The sequence below is a fragment of the Artemia franciscana genome, chromosome 10 (assembly GCF_032884065.1).
Source record: "Artemia franciscana chromosome 10, ASM3288406v1, whole genome shotgun sequence".
Lineage (NCBI taxonomy): Eukaryota > Metazoa > Arthropoda > Branchiopoda > Anostraca > Artemiidae > Artemia > Artemia franciscana.
Window position 1 is genome coordinate 50,023,918 of NC_088872.1, and position 16,084 is coordinate 50,040,001.

At 35.7% G+C, this 16,084-nt stretch overlaps 2 protein-coding genes across 3 annotated transcripts in view; both read left to right on the top strand.

Moving 5' to 3' along the window:
• The window catches only part of LOC136032315 (trypsin-1-like), a 40,744-nt gene extending 26,033 nt beyond the window's left edge, over positions 1-14,711 (top strand). For both annotated transcript variants that reach the window (XM_065712616.1, XM_065712615.1), the window contains exons 4-5: positions 4,011-4,160; positions 14,521-14,711. In XM_065712616.1, the coding sequence (XP_065568688.1) occupies positions 4,011-4,160; positions 14,521-14,661 (291 nt within the window). In that variant the 3' untranslated portion in view covers positions 14,662-14,711. The remainder of the gene's footprint in view (positions 1-4,010; positions 4,161-14,520) is intronic.
• The window catches only part of LOC136032317 (trypsin-1-like), a 251,733-nt gene that overhangs the window by 183,067 nt on the left and 52,582 nt on the right, over positions 1-16,084 (top strand). The window lies entirely within an intron of this gene.

Here is a 16,084-nt window from a genome sequence, read left to right on the forward strand (position 1 = left end):
GGATGTGAATATTAGTTTTGATTTCTGTTTAACAAGTATTATTGAATCAAACAGTAGTTGCAAAACCGCTGAAAATGTTAGAGGCAAAGATTGTGCCATTTTAGTAGAACTATATAAATAATAAATAAATAATTTATTATAATAATAATAATTTATTTATAACCCACAAAGTACATTAAACTGTGGAGTAAACACACAAAAAAAGAAAAACAAGACAAAAAACATAATAACATAAATAACATAGCAGCATAACGACATACAACATAAAATAAATTACCTCCAATCAAAAATGGCCAAAGAGGGTCAAAAACACCGACCATTTGCCGAGTTTTAAAACACATGATACGTATGTAAATATTTGTCCATTCTTTTTCTTTGACTTGTTATATGATTTTCATTCAATTTTATCAAAAATGTATTGTCTGAGAAATGATTATCCACCCAATATTGCCATTTGGAAGAAATAATAAATGAGCTGATCCAGCACAGAGCTGAGATTCTTCTTTCTGTCTCTTTGTATCCCTCCCTGTGCCTATCAATCTATTTCTCTCTTACTCCCTATCTTTATCATATACCTTAAGCTCTAAAAGAATTCCGCCCTGTCCATGTTTTTTTTCTTATTATTACAAATCCAGTCTTTGTGTTTTCCATATTCTTCGTCTATGTTTTTGTATGCTACGTGCAGAACTACCAGATTCCGTTTTTATGGGACTTGGTATTAACCAAGTAACATATAGCAATCGCAAATTATGTCGGTCTGTCGGTCCCGGTTTTGCTACTTTAGGCACTTCCAGGTAAGCTAGGACGATGAAATCTGGCAGGCGTATCAGGGACCGGACTAGATTAAATTAGAAATAGTCGTTTTTCCGATTTGACTATCTGGGGGGGGGGGAAGTGGAGGGCCCGTTAATTCGGAAAAATAGAAAAATTGAAGTACTTTTTAGTTACGAACGGTTGATCAGATCTTAATGAAATTTGATGTTTGGAAGGATATTGTGTCTCAGAGCTGTTATTTTCAATCCCGACCAGATCTGGTGACATTGGGGGGAATATGGGAGGGGGAAACCTAAAATCTTACTTAGAATGGAGGGATCGGGATGAAACTTGGTGGGAAAAATAAGCACAAGTCCTAGATACATGATTGACATAATCGGAACGGATCTGCTCTCTTTCGGGTAGTTGGGGGGGGGGGTTAATTCTGAAAAATTAGAAAAAAATGAGGTATTTTTAACTTACGAACGGGTGATCGGATATAATGAAATTTGATATTTAAAAGGATATTGTGTCTCAAAGCTCTTATTTAAATCCGGACCGGATCTGGTGACATTGGGGGGAGTTTGGAGTGGGGGAACCTAAAATCATGGAAAACGCTTAGATTGGAGGGATCGGGATGAAACTTCGTGGGACAAATAAGCAGAAGTATGAGATACGTGATTTACATAATTGGAACGGATCCGATTTATTGGGGGGGAGGTTAATTCTGAAAAATTTGAAAAAATGACGTATTTTTAACTTACGAAGTGATCGGATTTTAATGAAACTTCTTATTTGGAAGTACCTTGTAACTCGGATATCGTATTTTAAATCTCAACCGGATCCAACCTAATTGGGGGGCAGTTGGGGGGATCGGAAATCTTAGAAAATACTTAAAGCGGTGAGGTCAGGATGAAACTGGATGGGAAGAATAAAAACCTGTCTAAGATGCGTGACTGACATAACCAGACCGGATCTGCTCTCTTTGGTGGAGTTGGGGGGGATAATTTTGAAAATTGAGGTATTTGTAATTTACGAAAGGGTGACCAGATCTTAATGAAATTTGATATTTAGAAGGATTTTGTGCTTTACAGCTCTAATTTTAAATTCTGACCAGAATCTGTGACATTGGGGGGAGTTGGAGGGGGAAACCGGATTCTTGGAAAACGTGAAAATTGGGGTATTTTTATCTTACGAAAAGGTGATCGGATCTTAATGAAATTTGATATTTAGAAGCATATCGTGTCTCAAAGCTCTTATTTTAAATCCCGACCGGATCTGGCGACATTGGGGGGAGTTTGGGGTGGGGGAACCTAAAATCATGGAAAACGCTTAGATTGGAGGGATGGGGATGAAACTTAGTCTGAAAAACAAGCAGAACTCTTAGATACATAATTTACATAATTGGAATGGATCCTCCTTATTAGGGGGGGGGGGGGGTTAATTTTCGAAAAATTTGAAAAAATGACGTGTTTTTAACTTACGAAGAAGTGATCGGATCTTCATGAAACTTCATATTTAGAAAGACCTCGTAACTCAGATCTCTTATTTTAAATCTCAAATGGATCTAGCATAATTGGGGGGGGGGACAGTTTGGGGGACTGAAAATCTTAGAAAATACTTAAAGCGGTGAGATCAGGATGAAACTGGATGGGAAGAATAAAAACCTTTCTAAGATACGTGACTGACATAACCGGACCGAATCTTCTCTCTTTGGTAGAGTTAGGGGGGGGGGGGGTAATTTTGAAAATTGAGGTATTTGTAACTTACGAAAGGGTGACCAGAGCTTAATGAAACTTGATATTTAGAAGGATCATGTCCTTTAAAGCTCTAATTTTAAATTCTGACCAGAATCTGTGACATTGGGGGGAGTTGGAGGGGGAAACCGGAATTCTTGGAATTCGTGAAAATTGGGGTATTTTTATCTTACGAATAGGTTGTCGGATCTTAATGAAATTTGATATTTAGAAGGAATTCATGTCTCAGAGCTCTTATTTCAAATCCCGACCAGATCTTTTGACATTGGCGGGAGTTGGAGGGGGAAACCTTGCAAAACACTTGGAGTGGAGGAATCGGGACGAAGCTTGGTGGATAGAATAAGCAAATGTCCTTGATACGTGATTGACGGAACCGTACTGGATTTGCTCTGTTTGGGGGAGTTGGGGGGAGGGGTTCAGTGATTTGGCGAGTTTGGTGCCTCTGGACGTGCTAGGACGTGTTGGTAGGTGTGTCAAGGAGCTGCACAAATTGACTTGATAAAGTCGTTTTCCCAGATTCGACCATCTGGGGGGCTAAAGGGAGGGGAAAAATTAGAGAAAATTAGGTAGTGATAACTTACGATTGGGTGATCGAATCTTAATGAATTTTGATATTTAGAAGGACATCGTGACTCAGAGCTCTATTTTTAAATCCTGACCGGGATTAAGCCTCTTATTCTTTTTAAATCCATTCTATTGATTTAAAGAATTTTGTTAGAGCTCATACCATGTGACCTCTTGGCTCTTCTTGCCTCATCACAAGTTCCATATGAGCTATTAGCTCTTGTTTACTGATTTTAGCGTCTTTGTGTCTTCGTCCTCTAGTCTGTCCTTTAAATAGTTTCACTGTTGTATAATTGTAGTGTATTTTCTCCTTTTTTATTGTTTTACTCTGCAAGTGTCTTTTAGTGCATGACGTGGGTTAAAAATAAATAAATAAACTAATTGATGAAAATTCAATTTAACTGGTTACCTTGGAAACCCTCATGAACTTCATAGTTCTTACATTCTCGTTAATCAAACAGCTCGTGGTAACGAACTGTAGTAACGAGCGACCCGGCTCAATAGCAACCGAAACTCTAAAAAAATGGAATTTTGGTACCAATAGTTACATCAAAAGAACTAAATTTTAATGCTGATTTTAAATATATAAGTTTCATCAAGATTAGTCTTACCCACCAAAAGTTACGAGCCTGAGAAAATTTGCCTCATTATAGAAAATAGGGGGAAACACCCTCTAAAAATTATACAATCTTAACGAAAATTACACCATCAGATTCAGCGTATTAGGGAACCTTATTGTAGAAGTTTCGAGCTCCTATCTACAAAAATGCGGAATTTCGCATTTTTGCCAGAAGACAGATCACGGATTCGTGTTTATATCAGCAAAAGCGCAAGTTTTAGTCAAACACACATTATAGAAAGCAAAATAAATCGCAGAAATTTTAATTTCACATACATTTAGCTACTGTGCCATTGACGTTACCTACTTTTTTGTAGTCTGGTGGGCCTCTCTCTAATGTTCTTCAAGCTGTAGAAGTTCCAATTGTCACCGACGACCAGTGCCGTCAAATATACGGAGCAAATGACATAGCTGACAGCATGATTTGTGCTGGTGACATTGACAATGGCGGCGTAGACACATGTCAGGTATGCCACGAAACCCACACAGCTTTGTGCTGTATTGATCCCAGGCGATTATTTACCGTGATGAACTGTTAGAAGCAGTGATAGTTGTAATAAAGCACTAACTAGAAACAGGGGTGGATCCAGAGGGTCGAGCCCCCCCCCCCCTCCCAAGATTTTTCTGTTGCCCTTATCTGGTTTTTTTCTTTTTTTTAATAAACTTGTCAATTTGGTCAGTTATTGGCACCATTGTAAGGCTACCCCCCCCCCAAAGTTTTTGGGATTTTCTAGAAAGTATGGGATTTTCTTATTAAAATGTTTTTGTCGCAATCGTGTCCTTTAGTTCTATCAACAGCCTTCAAGAATAAATCGTCAACTCACTAGAGAACGTTATATCGTCAACTCACGTTATATCGTCATATCGTTATACGTTATATCGTTATATCGTCAACTCACTAGAAGAAATGAAAGAAATATTTCACCTTAGGTTAACAAGTCTCATTGGCTGTGTTGCAGAAGTCAGTTTGCTTTGATTATTTGTTGTTGCCCTCTTCTTAAAATGGAGGATTTCAACAATATCATTTCTATAATGATATTAAGCCCAGGACGCGTTATATTAAATACCTAACCTAACTAACTCTATACATTTAATATTTAATTAAAATATACCTGTATAATAGTTTATCTCACTAAGACTAAGCTAATTATTTCCGAGTGCAGACAGAAAAACCGGTTTTATTCAGATCAAGAACTTGAGCGGTGTCAATATAACATGTAAGCCCCCCTTTTTTTAATTTGGAGCACCCTACTGCCAAAAGCAACATAAGTGTATATGAAGGGGTTTTTAATAGAAAAGCGAATTCCTGATGTATCCCAATTCCTTAAAGACAAATATGCCTGCATAATTTTCATTATCATTTCTTATCATATCTTATACTTCATATCATATCATTTCTTAAAATACTCTTAGGAAGAAAAAGGACCCAATTCTGTTGGAAGAAATTGGGCTAGTTTTGCATTTGGGCCTAGTCCAAGAAATTGGACTAGTTCTAGGAAGAAATTGGACCTAGTTCTGCATTTGTGACGCTGGAATTGGATCAGTATTCGATGCTATTTCAAACAGTTCGTGGTGACGAACTGTAGTAAGCAGCGACCCGGCTCAATAGTAACCAAAACTCTAAAAACTGGAATTGTGATACCAATAGCTACATCAAAAGAATCGCATTTTAATGCTGGTTTTAAATATATAAGTTTCATCAAGTTTAGTCTTACCCATCAAAAGTTACGAGCCTGAGAAAATTTACGTTATTTTAGAAAATAGGGGGAAACGCCCCCTAAAAGTCATAGAATCTTAACGAAAATCACACCATCAGATTCAGCGTATCAGAGAACCCTAGTGTAGAAGTTTCGAGCTCCTATCTACAAAAATGTGGAATTTTGCATTTTTTGCCAGAAGGCAGATCACGGATGCGTGTTTATTTGTTTTTTTTTTTTTTTTTTTTTTTTTTTTTTTCCCAGGGGTGATCGTATCGACCCAGTTGTCCTAGAATGTTGCAAGAGGGCTCATTCTAACGGAAATGAAAAGTTCTAGTGCCCTTTTTAAGTGACCAAAAAAATTGGAGGGCACCTAGGCCCCCTCCCACGCTAATTATTTTCCCAAAGTCAACGGATCAAAATTCTGAGATAGCCATTTTATTCAGCGTAGTCGAAAAACCTTATAACTATGTCTTTGGGGACGACTTACTCCCCCACAGTCCCCGTGGGAGGGGCAACAAGTTACAAACTTTGACCTGTGCTTACATATAGTAATGGTTATTGGGAAGTATACAGGCGTTTTCAGGAGGATTTTTTTGGTTTGGGGGAGGGGTTGAGAAGAGGGGGATATGCTGGGGGAACTTTCCTTCGAGAATTTGTAATGGGAGAAGAAAATTTTCATGAAGGGAGAGGAGGATTTACTAGCATTATTTAAAAAAAAAAATTAAAAAATAAAAGTGAAAAAGCTTTTTCAGCTGGAAGTAAGGAACAGCAATAAAACTTAAAACAAACAGAAATTATTACCCATATGAGGGGCTCACCTCCTTCTAATACCTCGCTCTTTACGCTAAAGTATTTTTGGTAATTTCAACTACTTATTCTACGGCTTTTGTGATTCAGGGGGTCATTCTTAATGAATTGGGATAAAATTTAAACTTTAGTGTAAAGAGCGAGGTACTGACGATGGGGCGAATCCCCTCATATATGTAATAAAAACATGAGAATACAAAAGTTCTTTACGTAAGCTAACTTATAAGTTACGTAAATCTTTTACCAATAAAAAGATTCGTAAAAAATTAAAAGTTCTAGTTGCCTTTTTAATTAACCAAAAAATCGGGGGGCAACTAGGCTTCGTCTCCCGCTCTTTTTTTCTCAAAATAATTCGATCAAAGTTATGAGAAAGCCATTGAGCCAAAAAAAAAAATATGCAAATTTCGTTTTGATTATTCCTCTGCGGAGAGCCAAAATCAAAACATGCATTGATTCAAAAACGTTCAGAAATTAAATAAAAAAAACAGGTTTTTTCAACTGAAAGTAAGGAGTGACATCAAAACTTAAAACGCACAGAAATTACTTCGTATATGAAAGAGGCTGCTTCCTCATAAACGCCCCGCTCTTTACGCTAAAGTTTTTTACTGTTTTAGAAAGAAGAATTGAGAGAAAGAGTCAAACTTTAGCGTAAAGAGCGGGGCGTTTATGAGGAAGCAGCCTCTTTCATATACGAAGTAATTTCTGTGCGTTTTAAGTTTTGATGTCACTCCTTACTTTCAGTTGAAAAAACTTGTTTTTTTTATTTAATTTATCTTTTTGAGACGAAGATAATGGTACAAAATTACTTATTATTAATTGAAATTATTCCTAGAGGACAGGTTTAGTTTCTATATAAATTTCAGCAAACCTTTCAAGTTTTATTGTTACACAAATTCAATAAAAACTGAAAAGGAACTCGAAAAATTGATGAAAAACATCGCACTTCACAAAAAAATATTCACAACGCTGGCTAAATCTGACCTCTATCAAAATGCATATACCAATGGCGAATATCAAACAGTTCGTGGTAACGAACTGTAGTAAGGAGCGACACGACTCAATAGTAAACGAAACTCTAAAAAACGGAATTTTGATGATAAAAGATACATCAAAAGAATTGAATTTTCATGCTGATTTTAAATATACAAGTTTCATCAAATTTAGTGTTTGTCATCAAAAGTTACGAGCCTGAGAAAATTTGCCTTATTTTGGAAAATAGGGGGAAACACCCCCTAAAAGTCATAGAATTAACGAAAATCACACCATCGCATTCAGCGTATCAGAGAACCCTACAGCAAAAATTTCAAGCTCTTATCTACAAAACTGTAGAATTTCGTATTTTTTGCCAGAAGACAGATCACGGGTGCGTGTTTTTTCTTCTTTTTTTTTCTTTTTTTCCCAAGGGGTCATCGTATCGACCAAGTGGTCCTAGAATGTCGCAAGAGGGCTAATTCTAACGGAAATGAAAAGTTCTATTGCCCTTTTTCAGTGACCAAAAAAATTGGAAGGCACCAAGTTACAAACTTGGACCATTGTTTACATACAGTAATGGTTATTGGGAAGTGTACAGACTTTCTCAGGGGGATTTTTTTGGTTTGGGGTGGGGTTGAGGAGAGGGGGCTGTGTGGGAAGATCTTTCCTTGGAGGAATATGTCATGGGCGAAGAGAAATTCAATGAAAAGGGCGCGGGATTTTCTAGCATTACTATAAAAAAACAATGAAAAAATAAACATGAAAAAAGATTTTCAACTGAAAGTAAGGAGTAGCACTAAAACTTAAACGAACAGAGATTATTACGCATATGAGGGGATTTAAAAATACTTTAGCATAAAGAGCGAGGTATTTAGGAGGAGAATAATACCTCACTCATTATGCTAAAGTATTTTTAGTAATTTCAACTATTTATTCTACGGCTTTTCTGAATCTGGGGTCATTCTTAAAGAATTGGGACGAAACTTAAGGTTTAGTGTCAAGAGCGAGACATTAACGAGGGGACAAACCCCTCATATACATGATAAAAAAAAAAAAGAATATAAAAGTTTGTTACGCAAGTTAATTCTTAAGTTAGGTATATTTTTTACTAATAAAAGCGTTCGTTAAAAATTAAAAGTTCTAGTTGCCTTTTTAAGTAACCGAAAAATTGGAGGGCAACTAGGCCTCCTTCCCCACCCCTTATTTATCAAAATCGTCTGGTCAAAACTAAGAGGAAGCCATTTAGTCAAAAAAAAATTAATATGCAAATTTCATTTAATAATTTATGTGCGGAGAGCCAAAATCAAACATGCATTAATTCAAAAACGTTCGGAAATTAAATTAAAAAACTAGTTTTTTTTTTAACTGAAAGTAAGGAGCGATATTAAAACTTAAAACGAACAGAAATTACTCCGTATATGAAATGGGTTGTCACTTCCGCAATCCCTCGCTCTTTGCCCTAAAGTTTGACCCTTTGCCACAATTCTACTTTCTAAAACAATTAAAAACTTTAGCGTAAAGAGCGAGGGATTGCGGCTGGTAGAATGTCTTAAAGAAAGATTTAAGGAAAATAGGAAATTCTTGGGAAGGTGCAAAGCGGATGCTTTGAATAAACTGGGATGGGGAGGAGCGTGGGTAGCTGTGTTTGTCTCAGTCGTATTGCTGCTTAAGTAGGTAGTTATTATTATAAGTAGTTGTCTGACTACGTTTTGTAAACTAGCCTTGTCCTAAATCTATATATATAAAAATGAGTTGTCTGTGTGTGTGTGTGTCTGTCGAGTGACGTCATGTTTGTGTGTCGACTGACGTCATGTTTTCGACTGATGAAATTACAGACCGGGACATCGGGACACAAATGACGACCGGGACACCGGCACATAGGGAATATAAATGACGACCGGGACACTCAAAGAGAAAGCGACCGGGACACAAGGAATGTTCGATTAGCAATCACCATCAACAAAGCACCGGGACACAAATGACGACCGGGACACAGGAAGTATAAATGACGACCAGGACATAAGTAAAAAAAACTAAAAAAACTAAAAAAAGGTAAAAACTACAAAAAAACTAAAAAAAAACAAAAAAACGAAAAACTAATAAAAAACTAAAAAAGCTAAAAAACTAAAAAAACTAAAAAAGAAAAAAAAAGAAAAAAAGGAAAAAAAATGAAAAATAAAGGAGAAAAACAAAACTAAAAAAATAAAAATAAAAAAAAACTAAAAAGAAAAAAGAAAAAAGAAAAAAAACTAAAAATACTAAAAAAAAAGTAAAAAAAAAAAAAAAAAACTAAAAAGAAAAAAGGGGAAAAATACAAAAATTTATTTCATCATATACCAATTCAAAAACGAATGTATATACAGACCGGGACACCGGGATACAAATGACGACCGGGACACAGGCAAAATAAATGACGACCGGTACACAGGGACACAACTACAACGGGGACGCCGGGGGGCACAGGGGGATATATAAATGACGACGGGGACACAGGGAATGTTCGATTAGCAATCACCATCAACAAAGCTCAAGGGCAATCATTAGAATCATGAGGTATAACTAAAAAAACTAAAAAAAAGGTAAAAAACTAAAAACTAAAAAAAAAGACCAATTCAAAAACGAATGTATATACAGACCGGGACAACGGGACACAAGGAATATAAATGACGCCCGGGACACTCAAAGAGAAATCACAGACTGGGACACCGGGACACAAATGACGACCGGGACACAGGGAATATAAATGACGACCGGGACACAGGGACACAACTACAACGGGGATGCCGGGGGGCACAGGGGGATATATAAATGACGACGGCGACACAGGGAATGGTCGATTAGCAATCACCATCAACAAAGCTCAAGGGCAATCATTAGAATCATGAGGTATAGATCTGAATACGGATTTTTTTCCCATGGACCATTATATGTTGCATGTTCAAGAGTCGGTAAACCTGACAATCTATTTATATGCACCCCAACAGCAAGTATTTTATAATAAAAACAATTTCAAAATAAAAGAATATGTCTACTTTCAGGAAATCATATAGTTCTCGTTAGGATTGACTCGTGCTAATAGTAACCGAAACCCTAAAATATTGATTTTTGATAGTAATGTATAAATCAAATCGGTCAGAATTATATGATTATCCTAAGTATGGCATACTGATCCATAATATAGTAAGTTTAAATTTGCCAAGTACCGGTACATGAGCCTGGAAAAATAGGGCCAACTTTTTCATAGCAGGAAACAAACCCTAAAAGAAAAGGAATCTTGATGAAAATATACCAACAAATTCAGCATTTCAGATTGCTCCATCAAAGAGGTTTCAAGCACCTACCTACAAAAAGGCGATTTTTTTTTCGAGGAAGATGGTCATGGATGAGCATTCATGTTTTTTGCTTATTCGAAAGTTAATTGTATCGATTCAATGGTTCTAGAGGTCTTGGAGTGGCTTCATCGAAATGACATTGAAACTTATAGTATTCTTTTTAAGTATCAACAAATATTGCATCACAGCGAAGTGGATTTTCCCATACTTTTGTGGCAAGAAAGAAAAATTCTTTCAATCGAAATTGTTGGATAACCAATCCATTTAAAAATATCTACACACTTAAGTTGAGCTTCCCAGTTACAGAGGCAGTAATACAGGCTAAATTATAAAATCAATACAGGCTACTTTCCCGTATTAAATGAATGGTTATCTAGTCAGTTATTAAGAGTTTTTTTTTTAACTCAATTAATCCATTTGAGGCTTCGTAAAATTGCAAACAGTTATACATAATTACACATAAGCTGTTATGGAGGAATATATACTTTGTTTCTTTTAATTGTTCAAGTGGTGGGACAAAAACGTCTTGTTTTGCCTCGGCTTGTCTTTTGTCATTATGAAAGAGGCAGCTCATATTGCCGAACCTTTCTTTCTTTTAATTGTTCCGGTGGTGGGAAAACTTCTTTTTCTTCTAACGATTTATCTATTCCTGGTTTTTGATTTTCAAAGGTATGGTAGGCAGTGATGACCGTATCGATGTCAAAGTCCAAAACTCGATCATCTTAGCTATCATTTCCGATTCGTTTGGTTTGTTTTATCTCGGCTTGTCTTTCGTCATTATGAAATACATATCACCGAACCTTTGTTTTCTTAACTAGGGTATGGTAGGCATTGATGACCTTATCCATGTCATAATCCCTAGCCCAATCATTATTACTATCATTTTAGAGTTTGACACATTTTTCTTCTCGCTGTGAAAATTTAGCAATGACCTTTGCTTTAGCTGCTCGTTTTGGTACCATCACAATTGTGATGTAACTGCAACAGCAAATTTTCGTTTTTGGGCCTTCCAACAGACATCATATTATATAAATAATTGAAATCGTTGGAAACTCGAAAATCTTATTTATGCTATGCTATTTATGACGAATGCAAAACTACATAAGAAACACAGCTAAGTATAAAATATCAAGTGTGATGTGTCTTTGTACAAAAGGCGTTTTCAGCAGTTTAATAATACCTAAAGGAAGAAAAAAACATAAATTATGAACAAACTGGACCATCAAATGAGACACGATTAAGAGGACAACCCGAGAAATGGAAACTCACAATGGGTGAAAAAGAACAACTTAGACCATCAAATGTGACAAGACCAATCAGAGGAGCTAAGGGAAAGAGTATTAAAAAATGTCTGAAGTAGAATCAAAAATTAAACTGAAGAAGAAAGAAAATATGTGGCTGGAAGATATGTGACAAGGAGAACAAACAAATATGCAATTAGAAGATATGTGACAGGAAAAATTGCATGCGACAGCGAGAATCAGAACGTATAATAAAATATAGTACAAACCTATGAAGATGTAGTAAACTAAGCAACTTTTAATTGCAGGTCATTGGGACCCTTCAACGTTATATGTGTCCACTGTGAAGTCCTCCATTCTCCCGAGGAAGGAGTAGCCAACAAGAGTGATTCATTTGGAGGATGCTGCTTGGTTGGAATTGCATTACCACCTTCACAAGATCCAAATAAATTTATTTGGCCTTTTATAGGACGTCACTTGCTCTCTAAAAAGCTCCTCAAACAAATCCAAAACTTGAACTCATATTTTGTGTTAGCTTCATTCAATATTAAATTTAAAAAAAACAAGTTTTTTAAATGAAAGTAAGGAGCGACATTAAAACTTAAAACGAACAGAAATTACTCCGTATATCAAAGGGGCTTTTCCTTCTCAACGCCCCGCTCTTTACGCTAAAGTTTGACTCTTTCTCTTAACTCTACATTTTAAAACAGTAAAAACCTTTAGCGTAAAGAGAGGGGCGTTGAGAAGGAAAAGCCCCTTTCATATACGGAGTAATTTCTGTTCGTTTTAAGTTTTAATGTCGCTCCTTACTTTCATTTAAAAAACTTGTTTTTCTTATTTAATTTCTGAACGTTTTTGAATCAATGCATGTTTTGATTTTGGCTCTCCGCAGAGGAATAATTAAAACGAAATTTGTATATTTATTTTTTTTGGCTAAATGGCTTTCTCATAATTTTGATCGAATGATTTTGAGAAAAAAAGAGCGGGGGAGGAAGCCTAGTTGCCCTCCGATTTTCGGTTAATTAAAAAGGCAACTAGAACTTTTAATTTTTTATGAATCTTTTTATAAGTAAAAGATATACGTAACTTATAAATTAGCTTACGTAAAGAACTTTTGTATTCTCATGTTTTTATTACATATATGAGGGGGTTCGCCCCCTCGTCAGTACCTCGCTCTTTACACTAAAGCTTAAATTTTGTCCCAATTCATTAAGAATGACCCCTGAATCACAAAAGCCGCAGAATAAATAGTTGAAATTACTAAAAATACTTTAGCGTAAAGAGCGAGGTATTAGGAGGAGGTGAGCCCCTCATATGGGTAATAATTTCTGTTCGTTTTAAGTTTTAATGCTGCTGCTTACTTCCAGCTGAAAAAAAACTTTTTCATATTTATTTTTTCATTGTTTTTTTTAAGTAATGCTGGTAAATCCTGCGCTCCCTTCGTGGAAATTTTCGTCCCACATGGCAAATTCCTCGATGGAAAGTTCCCCCAGCATATCCCCCTCTTCTCAACCCCTGCCTCCAACCAAAAAATCCTCCTGAAAACGCCTGTACACTTCCCAATAACCATTACTATATGTAAGCACTGGTCAAAGTTTTGAACTTGTAACCCCTCCCACGGGGACTGTGGGGGAGTAAGTCGTCCCCAAAGACATAGTTATAAGGTTTTTCGACTACGTTGAATAAAATGGCTATCTCAGAATTTTGATCCGTTGACTTTGGGAAAATAATTAGCGTGGGAGGGGGCCTAGGTGCCCTCCAATTTTTTTGGTCACTTAAGAAGGGCACTAGAACTTTTTATTTCCGTTAAAATGAGCCCTCTTGCAACATTCTAGGACAACTGGGTCGATACGATCACCCCTGGAAAAAAAAATAAATAAACACGCATCCGTGATCTGTCTTCTGGCAAAAAATATAAAATTCCACATTTTTGTAGATAGGAGCTTGAAACTTCTACAGTAGGGTTCTCTGATGCGCTGAATCTGATGGTGTGATTTTCGTTAAGATTCTATGACTTTTAGGGGGTGTTTCCCCCTATTTTCTAAATAACCCACATTTTTTCAGGCTCGTAACTTTTAATGGGGTAAGACTAAACTTGATGAAACTTATATATTTAAAATTGGCATTAAAATGCGATTCTTTTGATGTAGCTATTGGTACCAAAATTTCATTTTTTAGAGTTTTGGTTACTATTGAGCCGGGTCGCTCCTTACTACACAGTTCGTTACCACGAACTGTTTGATAAGCAGTAATTGAACCCTGAAGTCGTAATGTTTTCAGCTTCAAAGTAGCTGGACAAGCTTAACACAAAATAAAATTAGCGACGCCTCTGAAGGTGATCTTGGACCACCTTCATATAGCCAAGCGTACTCACTAGACCCCGATGAAGCTGTTGAAGAACGCCTTGCACATTTTTTAAATTATGGGATCTGTTGTGAATATATATATATATATATATATATATATATATATATATATATATATATATATATATATATATATATATATATATATATATATATATATATATATATATGAATTTGTTTACCTATGTGTATGAACAGCTACTTTAATACAACGAAAAATTAAGCAGGAATCAAATAAAAAATTCATAAGAACAATCATAATGTATTTGGATAAATTTCCGTATTTTCTTATGTGCTGGCACGGTTTTTTTCACGAATGACCTTTTAAGATCTTTTCTTGATTACACATTTAATTAGAATAAGTTATTAAATTAAAATTATTCATACAGTAAATTTTGTTTCTTTATAGGGCGATTCTGGAGGACCACTTTTCCTGGGGTCAACTATTATTGGCATTGCATCTTGGGGACATGGCTGCGCATCTCCTGGCTACCCAAGTGTCTACACTCAAGTGTCATACTTCATCGGATTTATCAATTCAAATTCATGATTTATCATTTCAAGCAGATGTAAAAATATATATAGAATAAATATACCTAATGTACCAAATGTGCGTAAGGCAATCAAGCCTCCACGATCAAATTGAATTTTGAATTGAATTTATTGAAAAAAAGAGAAATATACAAGCGTTTAACAAGTTTCACAGTGTTTTAACTACAACAAAAACAGAAAATAATAAACACTTCAACTTATTCTCCCCCATAAGGCTCTATGGCCAGGAAAAACCAGGGGAGAAACAAAACAAAAAATAAAATAATTTTTATCATTTAAAATACTTAAAATAATTTTATCGTTTAAATTAAACATTTTAAAAATAATGCACTCACCTCACCAACCTAAGGAATACCAAAAAAAAGTCCAAGCTAGGCAGTACATGAGTAGTAAAGCTAGGCAGGAGAGTAGTACATGATTCCACCTACACAAATAAACAACACACCGAATCCGCAGACGTCAGCTCCACGGAAAACCGGGGAAAACCTATTTATTAGCAGGAAATTCCTAACACACTTTTTGAAGATACCAAACGAGTGGCAGCGGGTAGTAAATATTCTAATTAATTGGTTTGATCATTTGGGGTCCATTGTTTATCATCTGATCAGTGAATGTTTGTTAATTTACTTGAATATGCTACTTATAAACAGCTCAATTTTCCAAGAATGCAAGTTGATTCATAGATTCATATCGTTGATTCATAGATCCCGAGTTCTTTTCATTCGTGTAGTTGAATTCAAAGATGTGAATTAATAACACTTATCGTACTGAGAAATTAATTTGATAAGAAAAGAAAACACTGTTAATTGTCTGTCTTATATTGAAACCAAGTAAATAGCCGAGAACTTTAAAGAGTAAACGAACTATAAATGTGTCTAAACAGGCCGCAGAATAGCACCATTTATATGCTTTACTTTGCATCTAAATAGGCACACTAGGCTAGAAGATGTTTCAGATTTGTCAGAATTTAGAAAAGCTTCCAAATTGAGAACACGCTGATCGAGCGAGTCTCATATCCGTCTGGCGCTACACAGGGACCTTATTTCATAGATTTATGAATTCGAGTTCATGATTTGTCAATTCGATGAATAGGAATAAAGTTGTTCCTCATGCATATCGTATCTAAGAAAATCCAACTAGCTTACTTGAATTAAAAGAAATCCTGCGAAATATATTAAAAAAAAAACCTATAAACTGTTCTGTGTTATGTTGAAACCATGACAACAGCTGGGTATTTTAAAGAATACATCACCTAAAAATACTTCTAAACCGGCCTGAAAATAGCACCGAGTATGAACTCTGTGTCGAATTAATTACATTATAGTTGAAGTGCATTATAGTTAGATGCAATTCCATAAGTTGATTAACAAACTAAGTCTCATATCCATCTGATGGTACATGAGGACCTAATTTCACAGTTC